The 23629-nt window shown below is 40.7% G+C and overlaps 1 protein-coding gene across 5 annotated transcripts in view; it reads right to left on the reverse strand.

Annotated features, from left to right (window-relative positions):
- Positions 1–15898: 15898 nt before the first annotated feature.
- The window catches only part of FGFR2 (fibroblast growth factor receptor 2), an 81609-nt gene continuing 73878 nt past the window's right edge, over positions 15899–23629 (reverse strand). For all 5 annotated transcript variants that reach the window (XM_077784721.1, XM_021529293.2, XM_077784722.1 and 2 more), the window contains 3 exons: positions 22113–22250; positions 21250–21355; positions 15899–17662 (listed from right to left, as the gene is read on the reverse strand). In XM_077784721.1, the coding sequence (XP_077640847.1) occupies positions 17498–17662; positions 21250–21355; positions 22113–22250 (409 nt within the window). In that variant the 3' untranslated portion in view covers positions 15899–17497. The remainder of the gene's footprint in view (positions 17663–21249; positions 21356–22112; positions 22251–23629) is intronic.

Here is a 23629-nt window from a genome sequence, read left to right on the forward strand (position 1 = left end):
ATTTTATTTAAAAATATCTCAGATTTTAGCTGTTCTAGCACCTAGCTAAATATTAGAGATGTGAAAGACAGACAAGAGGTTTTATATATTCAGGTTTAGCAATAATGAGCTGCAGACTTGATTTTTATTGTCAGAGCAGATAGTGATAGTTTTAAGCTCAACACTTCACAATTTAGATCCTCATCATGATATAATGTAGTGAGTTTACAAAATAAATGGTGTCCTTCCAATAAGTATTCCTACAGAAAATATATATCTGAATGAGAATTGAAATTATTATAAAACAGTTAAATATTTAAATCCAGTGTTCTGGGATTGTTAAGGAGCTGGATTTGCATTAATAAGAATTTGAGTTGCTGAAAAATCTGGACTTGAGGGAGGATGTGGAAGAAAACTCTGCTTGACAAACATAAGCCACACTTGAAACCAGCTCAGAAAAAATGTCTAAAATTTACCTTGAAAGCCAAGGGAGGGCTGAGTGTCATAGAACAAGGCTGAAAACTGTTGGCTAGCTTGCTGAATGCAGCTCTTTCCAACTCTGTGTGTATTCATGCACCACAAACATCAGCCCTGACTCCTGAATCCCTGCTCTGAGCCTTCCCAGTTCCCCTGGAGGGAGGTCAGAAGCCACCTACTGCAGGACACACAGACAAGTTCCAGTCTGTTCCCTTGGTGAAATAGGAACTGGAGCAGAAGCTAGATGGAGTTAAGGGGGAATAAAGTGGAAATTTATTGCAGCATCTTCACAGGCCACACCCTGGCAGGACTGGAGCCACAGTCGTGGCTGTGCCCAGATGGCTCCAAGATGGAAGCAAAAGAGCTTGGTCATGAGATCTGACATTTTTATAAGTTTTAGTCCATTTGCATACAGGAGTTAACTGTCCAATAAAATTATTAAATTTAAATTAACTGTCCAATTATTATTAACTTCAAATGATGAAGTTTCATCCTCCTTGCTTGCTTGCCCACCCTCCTCTTTTCACCTTGTTTATGCTTTGGGCCTGAGGTTTGAAGAGATTGTCCTTGAGTGTCCAGCTGGAATTGGATTGTTTTGTCTTCACCACACCATGAAAAGATCCTAGTGACACTTCATCTAGAGCTAAAAGCTGCCCACCAAAACAGAACAGAAAAACTTAAGGTGTCACCCTGAGCAGCCTGGTCAGGGCTGGCAGAGGGTTTTGAAGGCACAGCCCATGTGCACATCTCCTGTGCAGAAAAGATTCTTTGTTCAAAGCTCGCTGCCTCTTCTTCCTCTCTACAGCTATCTGCACCTAGCTCTAACTTATGGGGTGTGTGCTCTTTGCACATTTCCTCTGCTTAGAGAAAAAAGAAATCAAAAACCCACACCCAACAAAACCACCACTTTCATGGCCATAAGCCAGGCCTTACACTAATAATGAGATTTCTATTAAAACCAGCAGTCGGGTACCTCGATTCCTATTTTCTAGTGTCCTGTGATGTACAGAGCAGCCATAAGCTGTGCTACATTTGGGGGACAATATTGTATTATTTCACAGGACAAAGACTGAGTGTACCCTCTGTGCCTTGCTATGAGGGGGGTCATTTTGCTATATATTTATTTCAAGTCCAAATATAGCACAAAAATGGGGAAAAGCAGAAGCAAGAATTCAACTGTCAGTATGGAAGGGGAAGTTTGAAGTAGGATCAGCCCAGGAGAGAATTTCAGGAAGCATAAAAGAATGATCAAAGTATGGAACTAGCTCAGGACTTGGTTTGTTAACGTTACCACGGGTTGGTGAACGTGAGGTATGAAAAACAAACAGATCCTTTGGCCATGTGAACAGATTCCAGGAAAAATCAGCCAGCCTGAGCCTCTGCACATGGCAGAGACTTCAGAGCTCCACAATGCTGCATCTCCTTCATGGACAGCTCCAGTTTGCATAAGGAAATATTTTATCTCTATAACCCCCTCCTTCATTGTCATACCAAAAGTTTTATGGCTTTATTGAGTATGGTGGCAATCCCTTATTTTAACTTCCTCCACAGCAAGAATCAGGCTTCTGGACATGGAACACAGCAAGTTTTTAGAATTTAGAAGCTTAAAGGAAAGTGACTTTGGGAAAAAGCCTCTGGGAATGGGGTGTAGGTAGACAGTGGTGGTGGTTGCTAAACCTCAGTAGGTTCTCCTGTCTTTTCTCAGGTGCCCTTCCCTGTAAGCCTGCAGGAGTCCTCATCCCCAGGCTCAGCTTTCCAAGGGGTGATGAGAAGGACAAGAGAGGGGAGACAATTACAACTCCTAATCTCCTTTGTGGAAGAATTTTAAGAATTTAGGCAAATATTCATCAGTAACAAACCAGAGAGGTTATTTCACCTCAACCATTTAAAAGAGGGAAGGAGAAAGGTCCCAAGCACTTCTGAGGTCTCAAGAGTTCCTGAAATATCCAGAAAAAGGAAAAAGAAAGAAAAGAATAAAAAGGGATCTGAAAATGCAGGTTTCAAAAATAGCTGACATACTTTTCTCTTTGCCTATAGTAAGCACAAACCACAGGAGCAAGTTGAAACCCTGCCTTTGCTTTGACCAGTTATTCAAGTGAGGCAAAAAAATTTTCTCTCTCCAAGGTGAATAAACTTCAGCCATAAGTAAAGTCCTGCTTAAATATTGACACAGACCTGTATATTCTCCACTACCCAGTGTTTTGTTAGCAATTAAAGTATTAGATAACAAGGCACATGTACACAGCTGGATGGAGAAACCTCAAATTTCTGAACAGCGTCCCAGTTTCAAGAGTCAGCATGGAGTCCAAATGACCTTTATCTTGCCAGTGTTAACAAATTTAGATTAAGTACACAGATACCAAATTCCTTGCATGATTTATCGACTGTGTAATGCTAATTTTTGCACCCATACCATTTGTACAGGCTCATTTTACTCAGTACTGTATGAAGTACCATGTCAAGCACGTGGCAGTACTGAAGATGAATAGAGATGTTGGGCTTTTTCTTGGACTGTTTTCTCTTCTAAAATAACCTGTGAACACCCTGATAATTGGAAAATCACAGATTTTGCAGGTCAGGTAGGCAGAGGAGTCACCAAGATGCTGCAGAGCAAGGGCCCTGCCCTGAGTGGGATGGAGCAAGGACTTGCTTGGATGCTGCCCAGAGGCTGAGGCCAAGGTCCTTCTGCATTCTCAGGAGAGAGAAAGAGAGATCACACATGGAAACAACAACTTTCACTCTGTAAACCACAAAGGAATGAGAAGGTTGACAGTGGAAACATATCTGTCCTGCTTTATTTAAAGCAATACTCAGCACTAAATGACTGGCTTTGACATGTAGGTAAAAGTGAAACCCAGAATATTTCTCTACTTTCTAAGGTCCAAAGCTCTTGTTAGAAGCCTTGTTACGACATCAAGTTCCAAAAAAAATATATCTATTTCCAGATGTCCACCAGTAGTACTTCAATTAAATCTGTGTTTGTCTATGTACACCTACATCTTTCTATTCAACGTTCTGAAATAATTACATTTTCATTTGTAGGTCAAGTCTGACAATCGGGATGCAACATCAGCCTTCCTCCAAAAATAAAACCAGTTTTAAAGGTTTCTTCTTTCACACCCTCCTCACATGATCATCCCAACATCACTGTTCACTGCCCACCACTTGCACCAGTACAGCATTTTGCAATGGTCTGCTAGAAATTGTATTGGTGAAGTCATAAAAGTTACAAACCTGAAAGCAAAAATGTGGGAGAAACCACTGACCTGACCTATGAGTGTAGAACAGGATTCTCAAATATTATTCTGTATTTCAGAATAATTCATTATTGATCCTCTCACCCTACACCATTTGAGACTCCATATCACTGTATGAAAACCCACTCCAGCTCTGTTTCATGGGGTATTACTCTTCAAGAACAGCAGAGCAGCACTGTAGTTAGAAGTGGAATATTTACCCATACTCACATAGGTAAGGAGAGGCAGCTATAAATAACACTTATATCCTTATATATAAGGGTTTTAAGCATGGTGCTTTAGTAGCTGTGTCTTGTAGGCTGGAACATGCTATGTCTCTGACTCTCCTTTCTAGGAAAACTCAAAACAATTATTTTTAAAATTAACTAAACACAGGTCTGTATAAAAAGAAATCATTGAGGTGTACAATTCCCTGAATACAGCTGTGAGGTCAGGAGGTCAGACACATGCTGTGTGCCAACAGCAAAAGGTTGCAGTGGATTTTTAAATCCACTGTGCTCAAGAGTATGGTCAAAATCATGAAGAAAAGGTTTGCTTCTTACTTGATATCCTCACAGCACATGAAAATCCTGAACACTAAACATAGATTTATAATAGAAGACAGCTTCTTTCTTTATGACAGAATTATTTTGTAATCAAATGCCACAACCAGATACCACAAGGATAACTTAATGATGCAGGAACACAGAGTTGGCACAAAATAAAGTACAGCTCACAACCTCAGGCTGTGTAAACTGATGCAACTTCCTTGGTTATCCATTTATACCCTTTTATTCATTTACTTTGGTAATTCAGAAACCCAATTTAAGATTTAATATGATCTCAGGAAAGAATCCATAACCCTCAAACATCTGCAGTGATAGTCAACTGATCAATACAATGATGGCATTCACATGAATTTCAGCAGAGCACAATTGAGGGCTTGTGCTGAGCTCTGGGATATGTGTGATAAAATATTTTGGTTTAAATCACTCTTGTCTGAAACGTAAACCTAATCTAGCAACTCAGGATTCTGGCTTCTCCAGAAGGATAAAGGAAAACAGATTTACCAGGCTGCAGCTGGGAATCTCAGCTTTCTGCCTCACGACAGCCAGTTATTCTAGAAACTCGAGTTTATCTGTCGGGTTCTGTGCTTATTTAGGAGTGGAATGAACAACCTGATTTCTCAATTGAATGTTAGAGACAATCGAGTGTTTGACAGGTTTCACTTCCTTGAATGCAGAAACTCCATGAACAGATTACAACCTGTTTGGACGCTGTCCTTAGGAAAACCACAGCAGGAATATTTTTCTTGTATTTCTTGATTGCCTTTCTTTCATCAGTTGTTCATGGAGCTGCTGAACTCTCTGTGCTGGAGCCATTTTCTCTGACACTGATCCACTCCTGTCTCCCCAGGTGTATTTCCCAGCCACTGGCACCAGGTTGTTGTTCCCCATTCCTTACAGCCTGGGGACAAGCCCTGAGCACAGCAGCACACAAACAAACACCACCCAAAACAGCAGAAACTTTCACCAGTGGCAGCAGGAATCCTGCTGTAGTCCCAAGTGACCTTTTCCACTCCCATCCCGTCACCCGAGATCTGCCCCTCTTTTGGCATCACATGCTGATTTCAGGATTGGTGTGACCACTCTTCAGCCTTCAGAAAAAAGCAGGAACAAATACATTTTCTATGCTTTTTCTTTTTCCTCCCAAAATTATTCTCCTGCTATGCTCACAAGGCAAATCTGGCAGCATTATTCCCTTCCTCATTGTCACTGTTGTGATCAGACAGAAGTGCTGCACTCATTTTTGTCTCCTTTCTTTTTAAAGTCTTGGGCAAATCTCTGCAATACAAAATATAAAATTGGACAATATCTGCAATACAAAATACAAAATTCAACTTCTGCTAATGCAAATTATTTTAAAAGTTGCTTTCATACGTGGTCAGGGATGGCAAGACTGCAATGCTCTTGGTGTGTGAGGTCCAAAGAAGGAAGAAAAAGTGAATTCACTTCAAAACCCAAGCAATTGGAATATTTTTAAAATATTGGAATTTTAAAATATTCCAAGCATGGAATGTTTTGGCAACTATTCACCAGGTCTAGTATGCATCACATTTTTAATCTGTGTCCATTTCTCATTGCCAAACCAGTGAGACACTCCTGCTGTCTACAGTGTTGTCCAGAAAGGACAACATCTTTGTAATGTAGAATTTGGAAGGGGATTAAACAAACAAAAACCCCTCCAGAATTAGTTGCCAATGGTTAGAAGTAAATTGTTTAAATTTGTTTTCTCCTCTTTGGGACATTTTTGGCTTGAGCACTGTCTGCATCAGCATGGAGGTGGCCCCAGACAGGTAACCCAGACCCATCCTGCTGATGTAAAATTAGTTTTGTGTTAAATTCATGAAGCCTATGGCCACTGAAAGAATACTGCTGAGAAAGAATTAGCAAATGTAAATGGAGCACACTTTAGCTCTAGGAAATAATTTACAGTATGATCAGGAGTGACTGCGAGTTAACAGGAGATAATAATTGCCCTTCTGCACTAAAACATGCTTGCTCCCTCTCCTCATCCTCATGGTTTTGATTACCTTAGGTTAAACAGATTGTTCAGTAGGAGATAAACTAAGGACAACACCTTTGAGTTGGGAGTCTGGTTTATATCCTTAACCAGTGAGTTTGGCAACTACATTTTGTTATTTATGTCCTCTGATCTCAGTTTGCATGCCAGGACATAAAAAATCCCTACCAAAAAAACCACATATCAAAAAGCTTGTCAATGCTGTGATGATTGCAGCCATGACTAAATAACTTTGGATACCTCTTTAAAGCCCCAAAAGTCCTCACTGGAGCTCCTTTATTGCTGCTGGCAGAGGAGGGTGCTTCATCCACTGGATCCTTTCAGACTTCTGAGGCTGCTGACATTTTCACTGCATTCTGTGCCAAGTTTGTATTACTATATCTGCAACTTAAAAAAAAAAATTGGTTTTAGGCATCCAGATATCCTGCTGGTCATATGTGCAATTTGGAAGTAAACATCCAATGAGAATAATTTCTCTAAAGGCAGTTCCAGTAAGTTTGCATTCATTTAAGGGTATTTTGCATGTACCTCTTAGATCCTCAGTGTCAAAACTTCATTTTTTATACATCCATTTTCATCTTTATCTAAAACAAAATAGAAATTGAAGAGCCAGTCTTTTCTGATACAAACAAGAAGCTGCTGGGCTGTGTATGGAGATTACTTCTACCCCAAGAAGGCAATTACTTCAGGCACTTAATTAGACCCTTATCAATTAACTCCTTTGATGGAAGGAATTTTATCTAGTGGAAATTGGACAGAGATCTGGTCTGAAAACTTCCAGCATTTTGCCAATGAACTCGTTGCAGGGACACTACTGTGCATATCCAAGGTCTCCAACTATTTAAGCTTTAAGAACTCCTCCAACCAAGCATAAATAAAACACATAATAAACTGTCCAGAATGTTCACAAATCACAGGACCAGACTCAATACAATTGAATGAGTAGCCCCATGTCCATTAAACAAATAATCCAAAATCTTTCTTTACCACATATCCTTCTTTAAGTGTCATTAGGGGATCTGAGAAGAAATTAAATTTCTCTTCTAGAGCAAGCCATTGCTTAGACATGCCAGTAATGACAAGGATGTTGTGGGAGTACATGGAGTCCATCAGAACCCTTCATAAAATTGAAAAAAAAAAGAAAACCAGGAGGTTTTTGTGCTCTATCTGCAAAGCTCAGGGGCAGATGTGCCAGCAGCAGATGAGACTGGTCAGAGAAAGCTGAACACGAGTGGGTCCTTTTCACTGCCTGCCAAAACAGAGCAGCCTTGGAATGTTCCTGTAGGAAGGGGAAGAATTGGAAGTGTCTCTCTGAATCCTGCTGTTCCAGCTGCTTCTCAGACTTTTGACTTCAAACTACAATCCAGCTGCTGGTATTTTCATTCCAATTAAGTTCTGAGTGTTTTTTAAACAAAATATTTTCATAGACCGACTATTAAACGATTTCATCATGATCTGATTTCAAACAACAAATGCTTACTGAAGTGCAGAGACTGACTCTGAGAGATGAAGAAACGTGTTTTTGGAGATTATAAAAATGCTAAAAGGATTTAACTTGGCAAGCAGAGGCCTGAGAGCTCAATTTGACTCAAGGGATGCCAAAGTATTGAGGGCTGTGGTAAACAGCAACCCAGACCTCCTCCATAAGCTGTCCATTAATAAAGGACCTGAGGGACACATTATAATATTAACAATTGGAAAATTTAAAACCAATCCAAGATCCAGCTGTGTGTGTGCAATGTCCAGGTTACACGGTCAATGCAGTAGCTGTCTTTAGAAGATCATCTTGCAGAGAACCTGGAAATGAGGTTTTTTGTTCTAAAATAAAAGTGAGATGAATTTTTAGGAGGTAAAGTGGGAACCAGTAATGCCGGGATGAGAGCTGCTTGCTGCTGAAGCGGGTCTGGCAAGGTGTCTTGGGGAGCTTTAACAAGGATGGGGTTCCCTTTTGGAGAAAAAAGAACAAATGAGGGAGAGCACAGTTTCCTCCATCAGCTGCTTCTTCCTCTGGCGCTGCTGCTGCAGGCAGAGAAGCTCTGGTGGGTGGTTCTGCAACAAGAAGCACAGAAGGTGCTCAGAGAGGCAAAATAAACCTTACAAGCAACGATCCTGTCAAGGAGTTGGATTTGGAGCTGCAGAGCCTTTCTCCAAATCCCAGCAGCCCTTTGGAGACAGCAAACTGCTCTGGGCATGGAGCAGCAGGACCAGCAGCTGCTGGACTCTGTGGTCCAAGACTCTGGTCCAGAATTGGATCTCAACCTGCAAACCACCTGTCACAATGTGAATGCTCACCATCTCACAGGCTCACTGCAGGATCCCAACACTTTGCTATCAATGATGGGAAAAACATCATGATCTGGATGTCTGTGGCTGTTCCATCACCAGGAAAATGTTGGGATTTTTTTCAAAGCAATATGCTTGAAGTCAAGCATTGCACCCTCCTCACCTCTCTAGGAATAGCATAAAGTGGGGATTTCGAGATGGAGACAGCTTCTCCACTGCTTTACCCTGAAACCATAGGAAGCTCAGTCATATGGATCCTAGCAAAAGGCCTACTTTTAATGGCATCAAATGTCCTTAGACTCTGCTGAGAGAGATCCTTGTTCCTTTTTTAGTGATGAGTCTGGAGTACTGGCTCCATAGCAGAATCAGAAGTAGTTCAGATAAAGATGCATTTGTAAGGAAAAATAAATACACAAAAATGGGAGCTGGCCTTTGTTGACTATCAAACACAGAACTAAGTTCCAGAAACACCAAAAGATTTATGAAGTGACCTAACATATAGATTGAGTAGAAGGACAAAATCTTATTTTTTAAAAATATTTGTTTGCTTATTGCTGTGGAAGTTGATTCCCTTCTTTTTCCCCATTTTTGGAAAACTCTCAGGATATTCTCCACCGGGTAAAGAAGTTCTTGGGACATTGCAGCTTCCCAAGTGTGTATAGGAATATATTCTTTTATTTTTTGTAAGAATCAACCCAATATGAACTGCATAGGAGCACAGGCACCATTACTGGAGTGCCTTTCTCTTTTCATATTATATAAAGAGCATATAGCAATTTACATATGTTTGTAGTGGTAACAGATATAACAAAAAATATTGACATTTGTTAATGTGTGCACACTCAAGGAATACCAAGCATTTTTCCTCAAAAGAGATACAATGGATGGAAGAATAAAAATTAATTTTTTTTTCGTTTCATTACCTGTATATCACAGCTGCTTTGGAGAAAAAGGATTGTTACATAGAACAAATAAATAAATGAACAAGTGAAATTAAGCTGCTTCTGGTTGATGGTTGTTTCCTGGAAGTCAGCTGCTGGACTAAGGCTGTACAGAGCAACAGAGTGGAAACCAAGAACCCCAGAGCTGTTTAAGAAAGGGTTTACAAACCCAGCAGGCAACTCTGTCAGGCTTGCATTGTATCTTTGCTGTTAATTAATGAAGGGGGAATGTTCCCCCCAAAAAGGAGCAGCATGCTGTTCATGTCTGCTGCACCTCTCAGAGCAAAAGCAGAAACCACACAGATTTAGTGACTTACCACTTGGGCATCTGATGCTCTTCTTTACCCCCACTTCTGTTGGAATCCGAGGTATTGATTATTCTGAGATTGCAGAAAGTCTCTGTCTCTCAGCCCTGCTGCCAAAGCAGAAGCCAGAATTGGTCTGTGCTGGTTTCCAGGTTGTTTATTCTGTTTATCTCTCACATGTTCTGCTGCCCTGCCCAGCTCTGTCCTGCAGGGCAGCGTGTGGGGCTCTGCCCTCAGTGGGATGTGACAAACATTAAATACCAGAAACTCCCTGGGCTGGATTTACAAGAACGTGCCAATATCTGTCACCTACGTTGGACAGTGTGTCCCCAGCCTGAACCAACAGAAAAATGCCAACACCACAGTGAGACATGGAGGGCATGAAGAAGGAGAAAAAGGACAACACACACCCAATTTCCTCCATCTTGTCCCCTTTGGACCCCTCATCTAGAATCCTAAAATTTTACTTTTCCACCTGTGCCACACTTAATTATGACTTATATCAAACACTCAGAGCTGGTAATTCATCCTGTAAGATTGAAAACTCTTTTCCATGGCCAGAGATCACAGCCAGTGTCTCCGGGGGCTCTGTCCAGGGGGGTTCCTGACCCCTGCCAGGGTCCCAGGGCAGCCAGAGAGAAGCTCTGGATTCCCACACACCCAGGACTGAAAGCAAACCCCTACAAGCTTCTCTTCCCCTTGGCTCTTTTTTTTAAAAATCCATTTAGAACCTTTGAGGGTATATTCTGAGAGGCTGAAAAAACACCCAGGAAAACCTGGAAAAACAAGCATCTTTCCTTTGTTTTCACTCCAGGCCTCTCAAAGCCCCAGCTCTAATGGCAGCTGAAAAGGATTTCATGAGCAGAACCTGGAACCTTCAGCCCAGCTGATTGATTGTGTTTAATTGCCTTTTGGTTTCATCAACCCAGAGCCATAAATCTGCTGTGTGTCAAACAGAGGGAGTGGATGAATGGGCCAGTGGCTGTCTAGTCAGGTTACAAAGAAATCTCCACAAAATATGGGTGCTTGAGGATGTGTGTTTTTTAAACTACAGATGTGGTGGTACCCTGATGAGGGCAGGAGGCTCCAGCAACACAGACAACAAATGTGGCTCCAGGAAAAGCAAGGGGCTGCTGCCTCTTCCCTCCTCATCTGCCTGCAGGGAGTGAAACAAAGCCAAAGGAAAACCACAGGAGATTTTTCCTCCTTTTTTATTGCAACCCCAAGAATGGAGGCAGCTCAGCACACATGCTGAGGAGCCAACTGACACAGGCAGAGAAACAGAGGTTGCAGGGTTCCAGCCTGCATCCAAGTGACATCCTTCATGTCTAGGGCTATGCAGAAGGGGCCAGGCATGAAATTCTGGGGTGATTTTAAAGCTTGCTGGAACCATCCTGAACCTGTTGTTTCCCAAATATTAAGCCAGATGAGGATTCAGAGTAATTGTCAACAATTGAAGCAAAAAGTCAAATGAAGGGCAAGCAAAGCACTGCCAGACACTAAGGGGAAAATTCCCGAAACACCCCACTGCTTTTAACTCACAATAATAACACTTTTCCTTTTTTTTACCATTTTAATCTGGTTTGTAACATTTTTATTGACCCTCTCAGAACCCTGTCATGATTATGTCTATTATGTGATTACTGAACATTTATGTAGCATTAGCTTCCTGATTTAAAAACCTGCAAACAGATTTTTAAATTTCTTTACAGAATTTCTTGCACAGACCTAGTCTGCATACATAACTAGAAATAAATATAGTGTTTTTAGTGGCAAAATACAACAAAAGGGCTACTTGACTCTAAAGAACAAATCAACAGATTATGTTCCATTGACCAGTTGATAAATAAATATTACAACTCCACTGACACGACTGAAGTCTTGGATTACATCAGCTGAAGAAGCCCCACCATTTGTTACAATAGCTGTCAGGGAACAAGTCTTGGAAATCTTAAAGGAGAGAGAAAACACCAATTTGAAAAAATATATAGGCAAATTTCCACTACTTACAATTTCCAGCAGAAACCCAAATGTTTGGGGTTTTTTTTCTCAATTCTCTGACCTGAAAAATGCAAATACTGTTTAAAAAGAATCTTACTGGAAATAACTGAAATATTATGTATAATATAATTCTCATGCTGATTAGAAACCCTAAAATAAATAAAAAGTAAAAAATAAAAATAAAAATTAAAAAATAATAAATAAAATATTATTGTGCCAGGGAAACACATCTAGACAAAATATTGCACCTTCTACCTTCTGTCAGATGTCTTTAGAACAGTTTTGGGGGAGTAATGATTCCCCCCCCCCATGAATTGTATTTCCCATTGGTTCCATAGATTTCCCCGGGGGACACCAGGGCTCCTGTTTGCTGGCCTCTTTCTCCACCCTCTCAGACAATTCAGAGATGCCCCAGCAGAAGAGATGTGCTGCTCCCCTGCCACAGAGAATTATTAGTCCTCCCTGGAAATGAAGATTTTGGAAAAACTTTCCCAGTATTTCACTATTTCAAGGAAAACAACCTTGTCCCAGCACCCAGGGCTGGGCAAGGGAAATGGGACCAGGCCCATCACAAACCATCTCAAAAACCATCCTGGCCCCTGGCCTCACTCACAGCCTCTGCTTCCAGGGGACAAATGCTGGGGAATCAGGAAAAAAACCTGTCAAAATACTGGCTGACAGTCTGAGCTATATGGACATCTTTGATCCTTCAAAGTGCATTCTTCAAGGAAACCTCATCTTCAGCCTGAACTGGAAATAAAACATGTGAAAAGCAAAATTATTTGTGGTACCTGGATGTCACTTAGAATTAGTCTGTTCTGGTTTGACAAAATCTAAATACTTCATTTTGTATTTTGACTTTATATGCCATTGTCTAAAATAGCTGCAACATAAAACACCTTAATTTCCTTCTGACTCTTTATCATTCTGATAAAGTCAAAATACTCCATCTTCTGCAGGGCACTCACTCTAGAAAGCTTCTGACAAAGCACTGCTTTCTACTGCACAGGAATCCAATCTCAAAAATTTTTGGCCAGCTGTGATAATCACAAACAAGCCAGGACCTGACATTTAACGTCCTTAATAGAGGGGATCTCTCTTGTTAAATGCATCACTAAATTGAATTTACTGAACAATGCATCCCACTGACAGCCTCCACATGTGCCAGCACAGCTTTCCAGGACTGCTGCAGATCTGGGTTACCTTTGGCCAACAACACAGATTTGCAAAATCACAAAGTTTCAGCTGGAAAGGACCCTGGAGATCATCTTGGCCAACTCTGTGTTGAAAGCAGGGCCTTAGATGAGGTTATCCACGGCCCTGGCAAGCCAAATTCTTTAATATCTACGGCCAGAAAGATTCCACTGCTTCTCCAGGCAGTTTATCCCAGTGTCCAAGTGGTCCCAAAGTGAAGAAATGCCTTCAAAAATTCAGATAGAAATACCCTGAAGCAACTGGTACCTCTTCCCCTTGTTCTCCCAGCACTGTCTCCATCTTCTCTCTCCTCTGGAGTTTTACAGGAAAGGTTAACAGGTAAATCAAATAAAAGGGAATAAAAAAGATTTGCTCCACAGAATCTGTTGCATTTAAGCTGCTTGTAACATTCAGGACTCTGGCAGCAAAAACTCAGGAGTACAGACATTTTCACAGGCAGTCTTTCCAAGAACAAACTGTTGGAGGTACCTTATGTTTCATCCCAACGACCTTATTACATTTACTGTGGAAAAACCAATGAGTTTTTCTAATTATTAGATCAAATTATGCAACTGCAGAACTTCCTGATTACGGAATGGACAGATGACCTTTCAAAACCAGGTGTTTGTTGGCTTTTTTTCTCCTTTCTATGGCTGGGGGGGGGTGGGGTTATGAATATCAACTATTTGCTTCTTTTTTTCCCCTTTTTTTTCTCAAGTATGTTTGGCCACTTAAAAAAATGTAAATAAAACTAAAACACATTAGAGTCCAAGGACTTGTCTTCTGACAATATTTTGCTTTTTCTAAACATACATACACTTTAAAATTCCTTGACTACAGAAAAATCTCTAGTATTAACCATCTCTTGGTTTAATTTATCACTTTGAGCTCATTGAATCATTCATTAGAATGATTCTTGCTAAACCTCAGGGTTCTGTGGTGCTTTTTTCTCAAGGGCTAGATGTGAAAATTGCTACATTCTGCACTCAGCTTTGCTCATCTTGCTTCCAGAAATTCCAGAAACAGTCGATTTATTTGTATTTAGACAAATTTGAAACTCATAACACAGCTGAACTCTTACTTTTGTAAAGGCAAAATGAACCAGATATTGGATGGTATAACATCAACAGAAAAAAAGAACAAGCTATATTCTTATCTGATGCATACAGCCTGTGCTACTTGGTAGATTATAGCCAAAAACTGCAGTCTTGTCTGATATATATCACCCCTGCTACTTGCTAAATTACAGTAAAAACGTGGAAACCCTCCAAAACAGGAAATATGAACTTGTTTATGGATTTGAGCTGTAAGAAACCTCATTTCTACATTATTTTCCCATATTATTGCACAGAGTTGATTCAAATCAATACCTAAAGAGGGACAAAAAACAAGGAGGTGCTGAAGGGAACAGATTACACACAGAATCCACATCCATGTAAATCCACTTCCTGACAAAATGCACTCTCCATCACTGCTCCAATTCATGGCAACTTTCTTTTCAGATGAGGAATCTGAAATTTAGCAACCCCAAATCCTCAAGCCTTCTACTCATGAACGAGCCAAAGGTAGGATTTGGAACAAATTTCAGTGCCACATTTTATTCTCTGGTGCCCACTTTCCTCTTGCAACTCCACACACAGAGGATATTCTGCTTCTGCCCCAAAACTGAGGCTTCTGTGCCCTGCCCTAGAGCCAGGGTTTCCACAGAAGGAAATCAGTCAGCAGGCAGTGGAGAAGAAAGTCTTCAGATAGCAGGAAAGAATAAAAACTTAATCCAGGGATTACAGTATAAAATTAGGAAAATAGCACAACAGACTTCAGGCAACATTTGTGGAACTGTGGAATACCTCCAAGGTGTAAATCTCTCTTGAGAGCTAAAAAAAGAACATAAAAACCCAAATCAACTGTTTAAAACAAAACTAGGGCAATAAACTACATTAGTTAACAGCACCTTTCCACCACATTTCTGCATGTTTTCATCCTGTTATTTTAAAAAGGTATCAAAGTAGTAGAGATGCAGTTAAATCCATTTCAATACAAGCAGAGAAAGATTCAAGATCTTCTGAGAGGCTTTAAAAAAAATCTTAGAACCAGACATGTGTCATTACAAACATTGTGGTTTCTGTCACAGTAGTCACCGTTGCTGCTGATTGTAATAGGGGCTGTAGGGAAAGGGAATTATGGTTTCCAGTGAAGTCAGTGGGAATCTTCCAATCAGATAATTCTTAATTGAAAACCACCAGTTTTTAACAAGAACTTTTTTAGAAATAGTTTCTTAGGGTTGGCATGGGATTTTCAGTCAGAGCAGAAGGAGGCAGAAAGGAACCAAGGAACAGTTTGGTGTCTGGAGCACTTCCAGAGCACATGGTGAAGATCACATCCAACATCCCTCTCCAGGCTAACCTGCAGCAATGTGACCATAAAGTTCTGCCTCAAGCACAGGCTGTTTTGGGGTGTCTTCTTTCTGCTTCCAAGTTTAAAAAAAAAGATAAAAAAGTACAATAGAAAACTTCTAAACTCTTGCCATGATGCCAAACTCTTTCCCTCTTTCCATCTGTTACGATTTAAAAAAAAAATCTCCCATGCAAATGGTCCTCCAGCCTCCCCTGAATGAATCAGAAACCTCACTTAATTAAAGAGTACAGCCTAAATAAAAAAAGAACATACTTTGGGTCTACATTATGAACACTTCAAGCCATTTTCCACCAAAGACTGTACATGTGTTTACTCAAATAACTCATGCTATTCATGAGTAGATATTTTACAAGACAGAGGCAAAAGTATTATTCCTGAAAGGATTGCTTTGTAATATAGGATCTATGATAAGGTCTTAAGGAAGCTTTTCTGGACGTGTTCCATCACTTGATGTTCAGGAAGCCATTTTGTATGACACAAAGGATTAGGAAAAATAAGCTGCATGACATTTATTTTGTAATTTTAACATTAATATCTGTAGAAACATTTTATTGTCAGTACAAAAGTTAACAGATTTTAAGACTTATTTTACCCAATTAAAAAATTATAAAAAAAAAAACCAAACCAAAAACAAAACAAACACACCACCACATAAAATAGTGAAATTTGCATTCATATTCCATGGCCATATCAATGTGGATGTTCTGAAAGTAAAATACAAGATTCTGTAAAAAAGATGCAAACAACAGTGATATTCTAGCAGAGGCCAGTGCTACACCTACTGTTATGGAATGGTTCAGAAGGAAATACTGGAGTCAGCATGAATTAATCCCCTAAAAAGATGCTGATATTCCTATGGCAAGCTGTCATTATAAACAACTTATTTCTTTTTAACTTAAGTTACAATAGAGGGATAAAGGCAAGAGATCCAGGCCAAAAGGTCTGGAACCTATTATGCAACTGAGGCAAGAGAATTGTAGATAATTTGATGCATGTGCAACTCAGGATAGAAACTCAGCTCCTTTTAGAGCAGTCTGTTCTGCTGTGGTAATAGACCAACTCATGCCTTTCCTTACTTTAAGAACCTTCTTCAAAATGTCCTTTATTGTCTTTATTTTTTTTTTTGGGGGGGGGAGTGGAACGACTCTGCTTTTTGGACCTTATAAGAAAAAGACTTTCTTGTTAAAGGATTTGGTTTTGATAAGAATAATCATCTGACACTGCAGTTTTTAAACACAAATAAATCAAAAGTTTAATTCCCACAAATTAGTTATATACTGTAAATATTTATTTTCTTAAAGATCTGAAAACTAGTAAAGTCTGAGCAATATATCTACTAGTCCTCTGTGCTGCCTGCATAGAAATGCCATTTAAATTACAAAAACACAACAACCCTATAAACGATTAACTGTTTTGTACATTACCAATTAGTTAATAAATTAATGATATACCATTTTCCCTGAAAGCAAAGTATTTTCCACCTTTGGATGGTGAAAATTAAGAAATTCTGTGTAAGAACAGCATTTAGCAAATAGCTGTTAAAAAAGAGACTAATTTGCTAGGTGGATTGGGACATCCATTTTTTAAATCAATACAAAAAATAATTCATTGTAAATATATATAATATATATTTATACATATTTTTGAATATATTTACATACATCCAGCACCTATATACTGCATTTGTGCTCTGTAAGTGTGTGCCAACATATATTTTCTCCAAATATTACAAAATAAACAAGAAAGGCAGACCCAGAGTTCGCCTCAAGTCCAACTGGTCCATTGTACAAACAAAGTCTGTTGCAGCTCACAGGAAGCCAGAAAATTGATAGCAATGGGTATCTAGACATAGTTCATAAACATTCTTCTTTCTTGGGAACATCTGAAAGCTGCAAGTGATGAGAATCTTTATGTAGGTTCTGACTGCTTTCCTCCAAATTGTTTTTTTTTTTCCCCTCTTTCTTCTCTCTTTTTTTATTTTCCGTATTTCCTATGTACAAGCAGAAACATGAAGGTCCTGGAGAAAAGCTTTTGCTTTGCCTGGGGTAGGTAGCTTGATGTTCTTGCCTCTTTGCTCCTCTTTTCATGTTTTCACACTCCCGTTCATGTGCTGGTACTTGGGGAGACAAGGTTCGTAAGGCATCGGGTCGGGAGAGAACACGGAGTCGTCCCCCGAGGAACACGAGCTCCTCGTGTCGGGGTAGCTGGGTGAATACTGTTCCAGAGGTCCACTGAGGTCCAGATACTCCTGTGGCAAGAGGAATAAAACCAGTTTTTAGCCAGTGAAGAGAGCTGGCAATAAAACGTCACCGCTGCGCGGATTTTGGAAGAGAGCGGTTTGAAAGTGGCGCTCGCTTCTGTGGATCAGCTGCCTTCAAAACTGCCTTGTTGCCTAAATACCTCATAAAACAAGGAGCTCGACTAGGGAAAGAAAAAACAAGCCAATAACACGGTATTTTCTGAAGTCCAACATCACCAGCATTAGCTGTGTCAGTGGGAATAAACATGGCAACCACATCAAAAGAGGGCTTTTCACTCGCAATGATAAAAATGAAACTTCATCCTAAATAGAACCATTTTTCTTTAGCACATGGTAGTGATTTGGAGAGCAAAAGACGCTTCCAACTTCGTATGCCTTTGGTCACTTTGAATCCCTGTTTTATATTCTGTGATATTAAATTTGTGTTTCAACATGCAGTGGCATACGTGCAAAAAAGATCTGAAGGAAAAACAAAACCAAATTCACACGATTTGGGTTTTTTTGACACTGCATATTTGTGTCTTGTGCATCCCAGAGTAGCCATGACCAAAGCAGTCATTAAAAAAGGAAATATCATCTGCTGAGTCCAAATTTTGGGTTAAGACTCTTTTGCTAGAAACAACAGTTTTGGCAAGAGAATAAAGTTATTTTTCCCCTTGAAATGTTCCTTCTCTTTCAACTTCTAAAGGCAGCTGCATTCATTTAAATGCAATCTCTTCATTTGCTAAACCACAAGTTATGATCGCACTGACGAGACAAGTCTTCCACCTCAGTCAGTATTTTATGCTGCTGTGCTTAGGTTTGGAGTAATTTAGTCCTCTGGCTAACATTCCTTTTTTAAGTCAGATTCAGTCATTACCATCTTAGAGTTAAAAAATGGTCACCATTTTAAAAGGAGGGTGTGGTATGTTTTAAAATGCTGGAAAATTTAATAGGAACCAAAAGGAGAGAATTTGGATCTATTGATTACTGACTATGTGGCTGCCCAGGCTCTTGAAAAATCCACTAGGGCAATCCTGATACATATTTGTGGATAAGCAAATCAGCCCTATGTGAGCAGAAATAATCAGACAATTTCTAAATAGATAGAAGAATAAAAGATCCCAGTCTTTGAAGAAACAGGGCTTTCCCAGGGGCTGTCAGGCATGGCTCGTCATATCAGAAAACTTGATGTACCCTAGATATTAATTCAGCATTGAAGACAGGATCCATATCCAGTGTCAATAGCCAGAGTCACACCAAGGGGCACAAGAACCAACACCAGTTTGATTTCTGGTGCTGGGAAAGCACCACAGCCATGAGACTGATTCCTGGTGACTTCTGCTCATGTGGGTCACAGAAACATGGGAATGAGAGTCTTTTGGGGAAAAAAACCCAGCAAGAAAACACATTAAAAACCCAACAAGCGATGATCCAACATGGAAAAGAGCGAGATGTTACTATTTAAGCAGAAATCATTACTTGCACAAAAACAGTAGAAATTATTGGCTGCCCCAGCAAAATGAGTTGTTGGGTAAACCAGACTGAGCCTGGGCCATCAGTGTGATTCTGGGGGGAAAGGGAGAGTGGGGAGAGGAGAAGCAGAAGTGAGGACCTGCACTTCAGGAAGACCACGCAGACTGCACAGAATCAGAGATCTCCAAAGCTGTGGAGGAAAATGGGACACAGACAGTGGAGCTCTCAGGGGACACCGAGATGACGACAAGCGCTCTGGAACACGAAACGTGCTGCGAGGACAAGTGGAATGATTTGCTTTCTATGTCCAGGGTAAATAGGACAAAAGCAATATCTGATGTTGAAAGATTAGAGATTAGGAAAACAAAGCAACAGGCTGTCAAGAGGCGATGCCGAAATACAGCAGTGGAGATGTGCAAGGACAAGTTACATAAACATCTGTCAGGAATGACAAACGTATAGTGGGCCCTGCCATAGGCCCATCAGATGGACTGGATGTGTTCCTAAGCTTTTTCCAGACTTTTTTCCTATGATTCTACTCTAAAGTAATTTACATAACCCTAAAGGCCTTTTCAGGTTAACTTTGAGATCATTCCAGGTCTGTGAGCAGTACGGGGTTGGGAAGGCTCGACGGTTAAACACACGCAAAAAAAGAAAGCAATATCCTTTCCCAGGCTTGGAATTGCAGCCCAGAACCTCCCTCTTGAATTTGCAAACACATATCCAGTCCAAGCCACCCAGCACTCCGCAGTGGCAGCCAGCCCACCTCCAACTGGGCTTGTGAAATCATATATGAATTAGGCAGGAAGAGATGCAGGGAGTACGGGATGAGGCGAACATGGTAACAGGACACAGAGCTCCATCCACGACTCCATAGGGAGAGCATATTCCTTCCATATCGCTCAGCCAGCCCTGAAGGTGCCACTTTTTAGAGTAAGCCTTAAAAACAGAACCCAGATAAATTTACAGCCGCTACTGAAGCCAAAGAATCTTTTTCAACCAGATCTACTGGGCATAAAAATAATCATAAAAATGATCATAAAAAACACCACCTCTTTACTCAGGTTCTCCTGTCATCTCCTTTGTGAAAAAGCTTTCCAAAAGCTGCTCCACAATCCATTTTTTATTTCTCTGACAATTCTAAAAAATTAGAACATAATGTTGAGGAGCCACACAAGAGTGATTCAAATCTTTTTTTTTTTTTTTTCCCTACAAAGAAGCAATAACAAATACAAATGAAATGGTCAAACCCAGTTGTTGCAACTTTCTTGTGTAACTGCTTTTTTCTTTTTTTCTCCTGTTAGACATTTTATTTCTCAGAAGTAATAGAGTTTGTAGAATATTTCTGGGACACCAAGTATTGTCTCTCAAAAAAAATTTCCACCAAAAGAATCAACATTTCCATCACTTGTGATTTTCCTCACAGGTGCATGTGGTTCAGTGATAAGAGGACTGATTCCTGTGTGAATACCCTAATCAGTGTGTTCCTTGCTAACACTAATAATATCTCAGACCTCTGAAAGAACGCTCTTCAAATAAAACCTTCCTGCATTCACATACCCCAACCTGAAGCAGTGCTAGGCAGGACCTTTGGATAATTGGATGGCTGTTTGCACATCCCCTGTGGGTCCTCACTCCCTCCACAGAGAGCTGTTGCAGTGAACCTAATTCACTCTCAGACACATCATCTGAAATCTGCCATTGACGATTTCTCCTCTTCTGACCTACATAGCATGGCTGGGATTCAAACTGAGCCAGCAAATGAGAACCACCACGAGCTCCTCATCCCTCCCTCACGTGCCATTCCTGCTGAAACACAAACACTGCCCCTCAACCTGCCACGTGCCATCCCTCGACACTAACAACATGCAGAGATGCAGAGAGAAATAAACAAAAGCTCCTTAAAGATGTGTTTCTCTTTAGTTACATAATTCCAGGCATAATGGCAGGAGACTGAGGATTTCATAGGATACATAGTTTAGCTGCATGTAACCTCAGAGGACAATGACAAACAGAATAAGAAGTGAACTTGAGCAGGATTTCATAATTGAATAAATTCCATCTGTCCCCTGAACCATTCTTCCCGACCAGCAGCTTGTGGGGGGAGACAATTCACCTACCTCATTAGTTGTGAGAGTGAGAATCCGATCCAAGTCCTCCACCAACTGTTTGAAAGTGGGTCTGTGAGAAGGCACAGCATGCCAGCAATCTCTCATCATCATATAGCTGGAAGAAACACACATTTGCTTGGCTTAATTAAAATCACACGTCCTCCTCACAAACCTTTTCATGCACAGTCAGTGCTGCCCTTCACAAGGGGAGCAGCGAGCACACACGGCTCTGCTCATGGACCACTGAACCCCCAAACCTGGGCAACACTCCCTGCTCTCAGAGGGGCTTCCTACTCCTGTCTCTCCCTTGTTCAGTGCCTAAATCACCTTTTTGTGGGCCCAATTCTGTGGCCCAGCAACTTCAAAGGTATTAATTTACAATATTTTTTGCATGTCAGGGACTGCAGTGTTTGTGAAGACATTAAAATGCAAAAAAAGAAGTAAATATAGTATTGCAATACCTGAAATCACACTCCCCACACCACCAGGACATATATTTTGTTACGTATAAAAGCAGCCTGATGTACCTCACGTTTGATCAGTGGTATGTGCAACATTTGTGAATTTCCATATTAGTAAGATTAAAATCAAGAAAATATGGGTGTAAAAAACACTGACAGAGACTGGCTTGCAGATGATTTCATCTTTTTCCAATAGGATCACAGCAGGATGCGTAAAGCAGCATCCTCTGCCAAACATTTCCTGAAATCCTTCCCATACCTTTTCCTTACACATCTATACCCTCACAAATATCCCAGATTTTAGAGTCCAGCACTTCTGGAAGTGTTTGATTCAGCTGGGGGTAGCACTAAACCCATGAACTCAGTCCAGCTGTGCCCATCAGCCCTGGGCCAGCAGATCTGGGTCCTTACAGCTCGTTGGTGCAGTTGGCAGGTTTATCCATCCGGTGCCCTTCTTTCAGCAGCTTAAAAAGTTCCTCCACTGGGATTCCTGGGTAGGGAGACCCTCCTAAGGTGAAGATCTCCCACATTAACACACCAAATGACCAACTGCAAATCAAAGAGAAAACTGCATTAGTAGATCTGCCAGGCTGCTGGAAACAGAGCATCCCATCCCTCCCAGAGATGTTTAAACCAGGCTCTGCCCAGGTCTGCCTGCCCAGAACAGGACAGGGATCTGGGAAGTGCATCAGCTGTATGGACAGCATTTAGGATGGGGACTGACCCCAGCATGTTCCCAAATACCCTCTTTTCCTCTGTCTGGTGTGCTCTGAGCACCCTGGGGCTATGCCCAGCACTGCATCTTCACAGCTTAATGACTTACAGAGCACTCACAGCTCAGCTGGAGTGCAATTATGTGGCAGGATATTTTGGAAAAAGCAGACTGTTCAAAACAAAAATATTATGCATCACCCAGCCTTTCTTTTTTTTTTTTTTTCCCCTTTTCTTTTGTTGCTAACTTCTGCTAGGAAATGAAGGGGGATAATTTTTAAGCCAGTTTGCCTGCCTCATCCTGCCTGGCTGGCAAGCTGGGGCTCTGTGGCAGCAGCTCTGCCAGGTGAGCACCAGCACAGAGCCTGCACTGGCTCCCCAGCTCCTCTGCAGCTCCCCCAGCTCTGCAGTACCTTATTTTAGTAAACTGTTTGCACAAACTTACAATAATATTATCTTTAGCCATCTTCAAAGCCACCATGGGGCCAATAGTCTCCAAGTCCCAGCACTGAAATCCTCATGCTCCCTGGCTGCTGAGGAGCTCAGGCTGACTCTCAGCCCCAAGCCAGCAAAGTGGTTTACTTCACATTCACTTAAATATTTTGCCAAGATGTTATTTTAAAACACAAGTTTGATCCACCCTTAACCTGTGTATTTAGTTTCCTTTTTAAATTATGTAGAGATTGCAGGAAACTCCTCTGTAAATGATTTTTTTAAGGAGAGAGCATAAAATCCTTAAGATTTTCTTATGGAAACTGCACCCAGGTTAAAGAAAGAGGAAGTACTTCTTATTTTCTCCATCCTGCCCTTTTCCTTTTTAACTCTGCACTGACTTGCATAACCTTTTGTACCTCTGCTGGGAAGCATCCAGCCCTTTACAGTTAATAGCTTTTCTTGGAGAAATAAAAAACAGGATCTTCATCTGCATTGCATAATACACATCTACTTCAAGCACAACACACACAGAACTGTAATAAGAAGCAGAATAAACCCTGAGCAGTTGCATCAGCCAGTGGCTCTGTGCACACATTAACAGATTTTTGAAGTGTCAGAGTCCAATGATTTCCTATTACATGTGAAGTACTGCTGGGAAGCACTTCTGAAAATCAGAGAAAACTTTTCCAGCATACCCAGCCTACATTTATTGCACCGAATATAAGCACAGATTTTTAGAAGAAGTCTTCAGGAACTTTCTTTTTTTTTCATTCTTTTCTCTC

This window comes from Lonchura striata, chromosome 7 (assembly GCF_046129695.1).
Source record: "Lonchura striata isolate bLonStr1 chromosome 7, bLonStr1.mat, whole genome shotgun sequence".
NCBI lineage: Eukaryota > Metazoa > Chordata > Aves > Passeriformes > Estrildidae > Lonchura > Lonchura striata.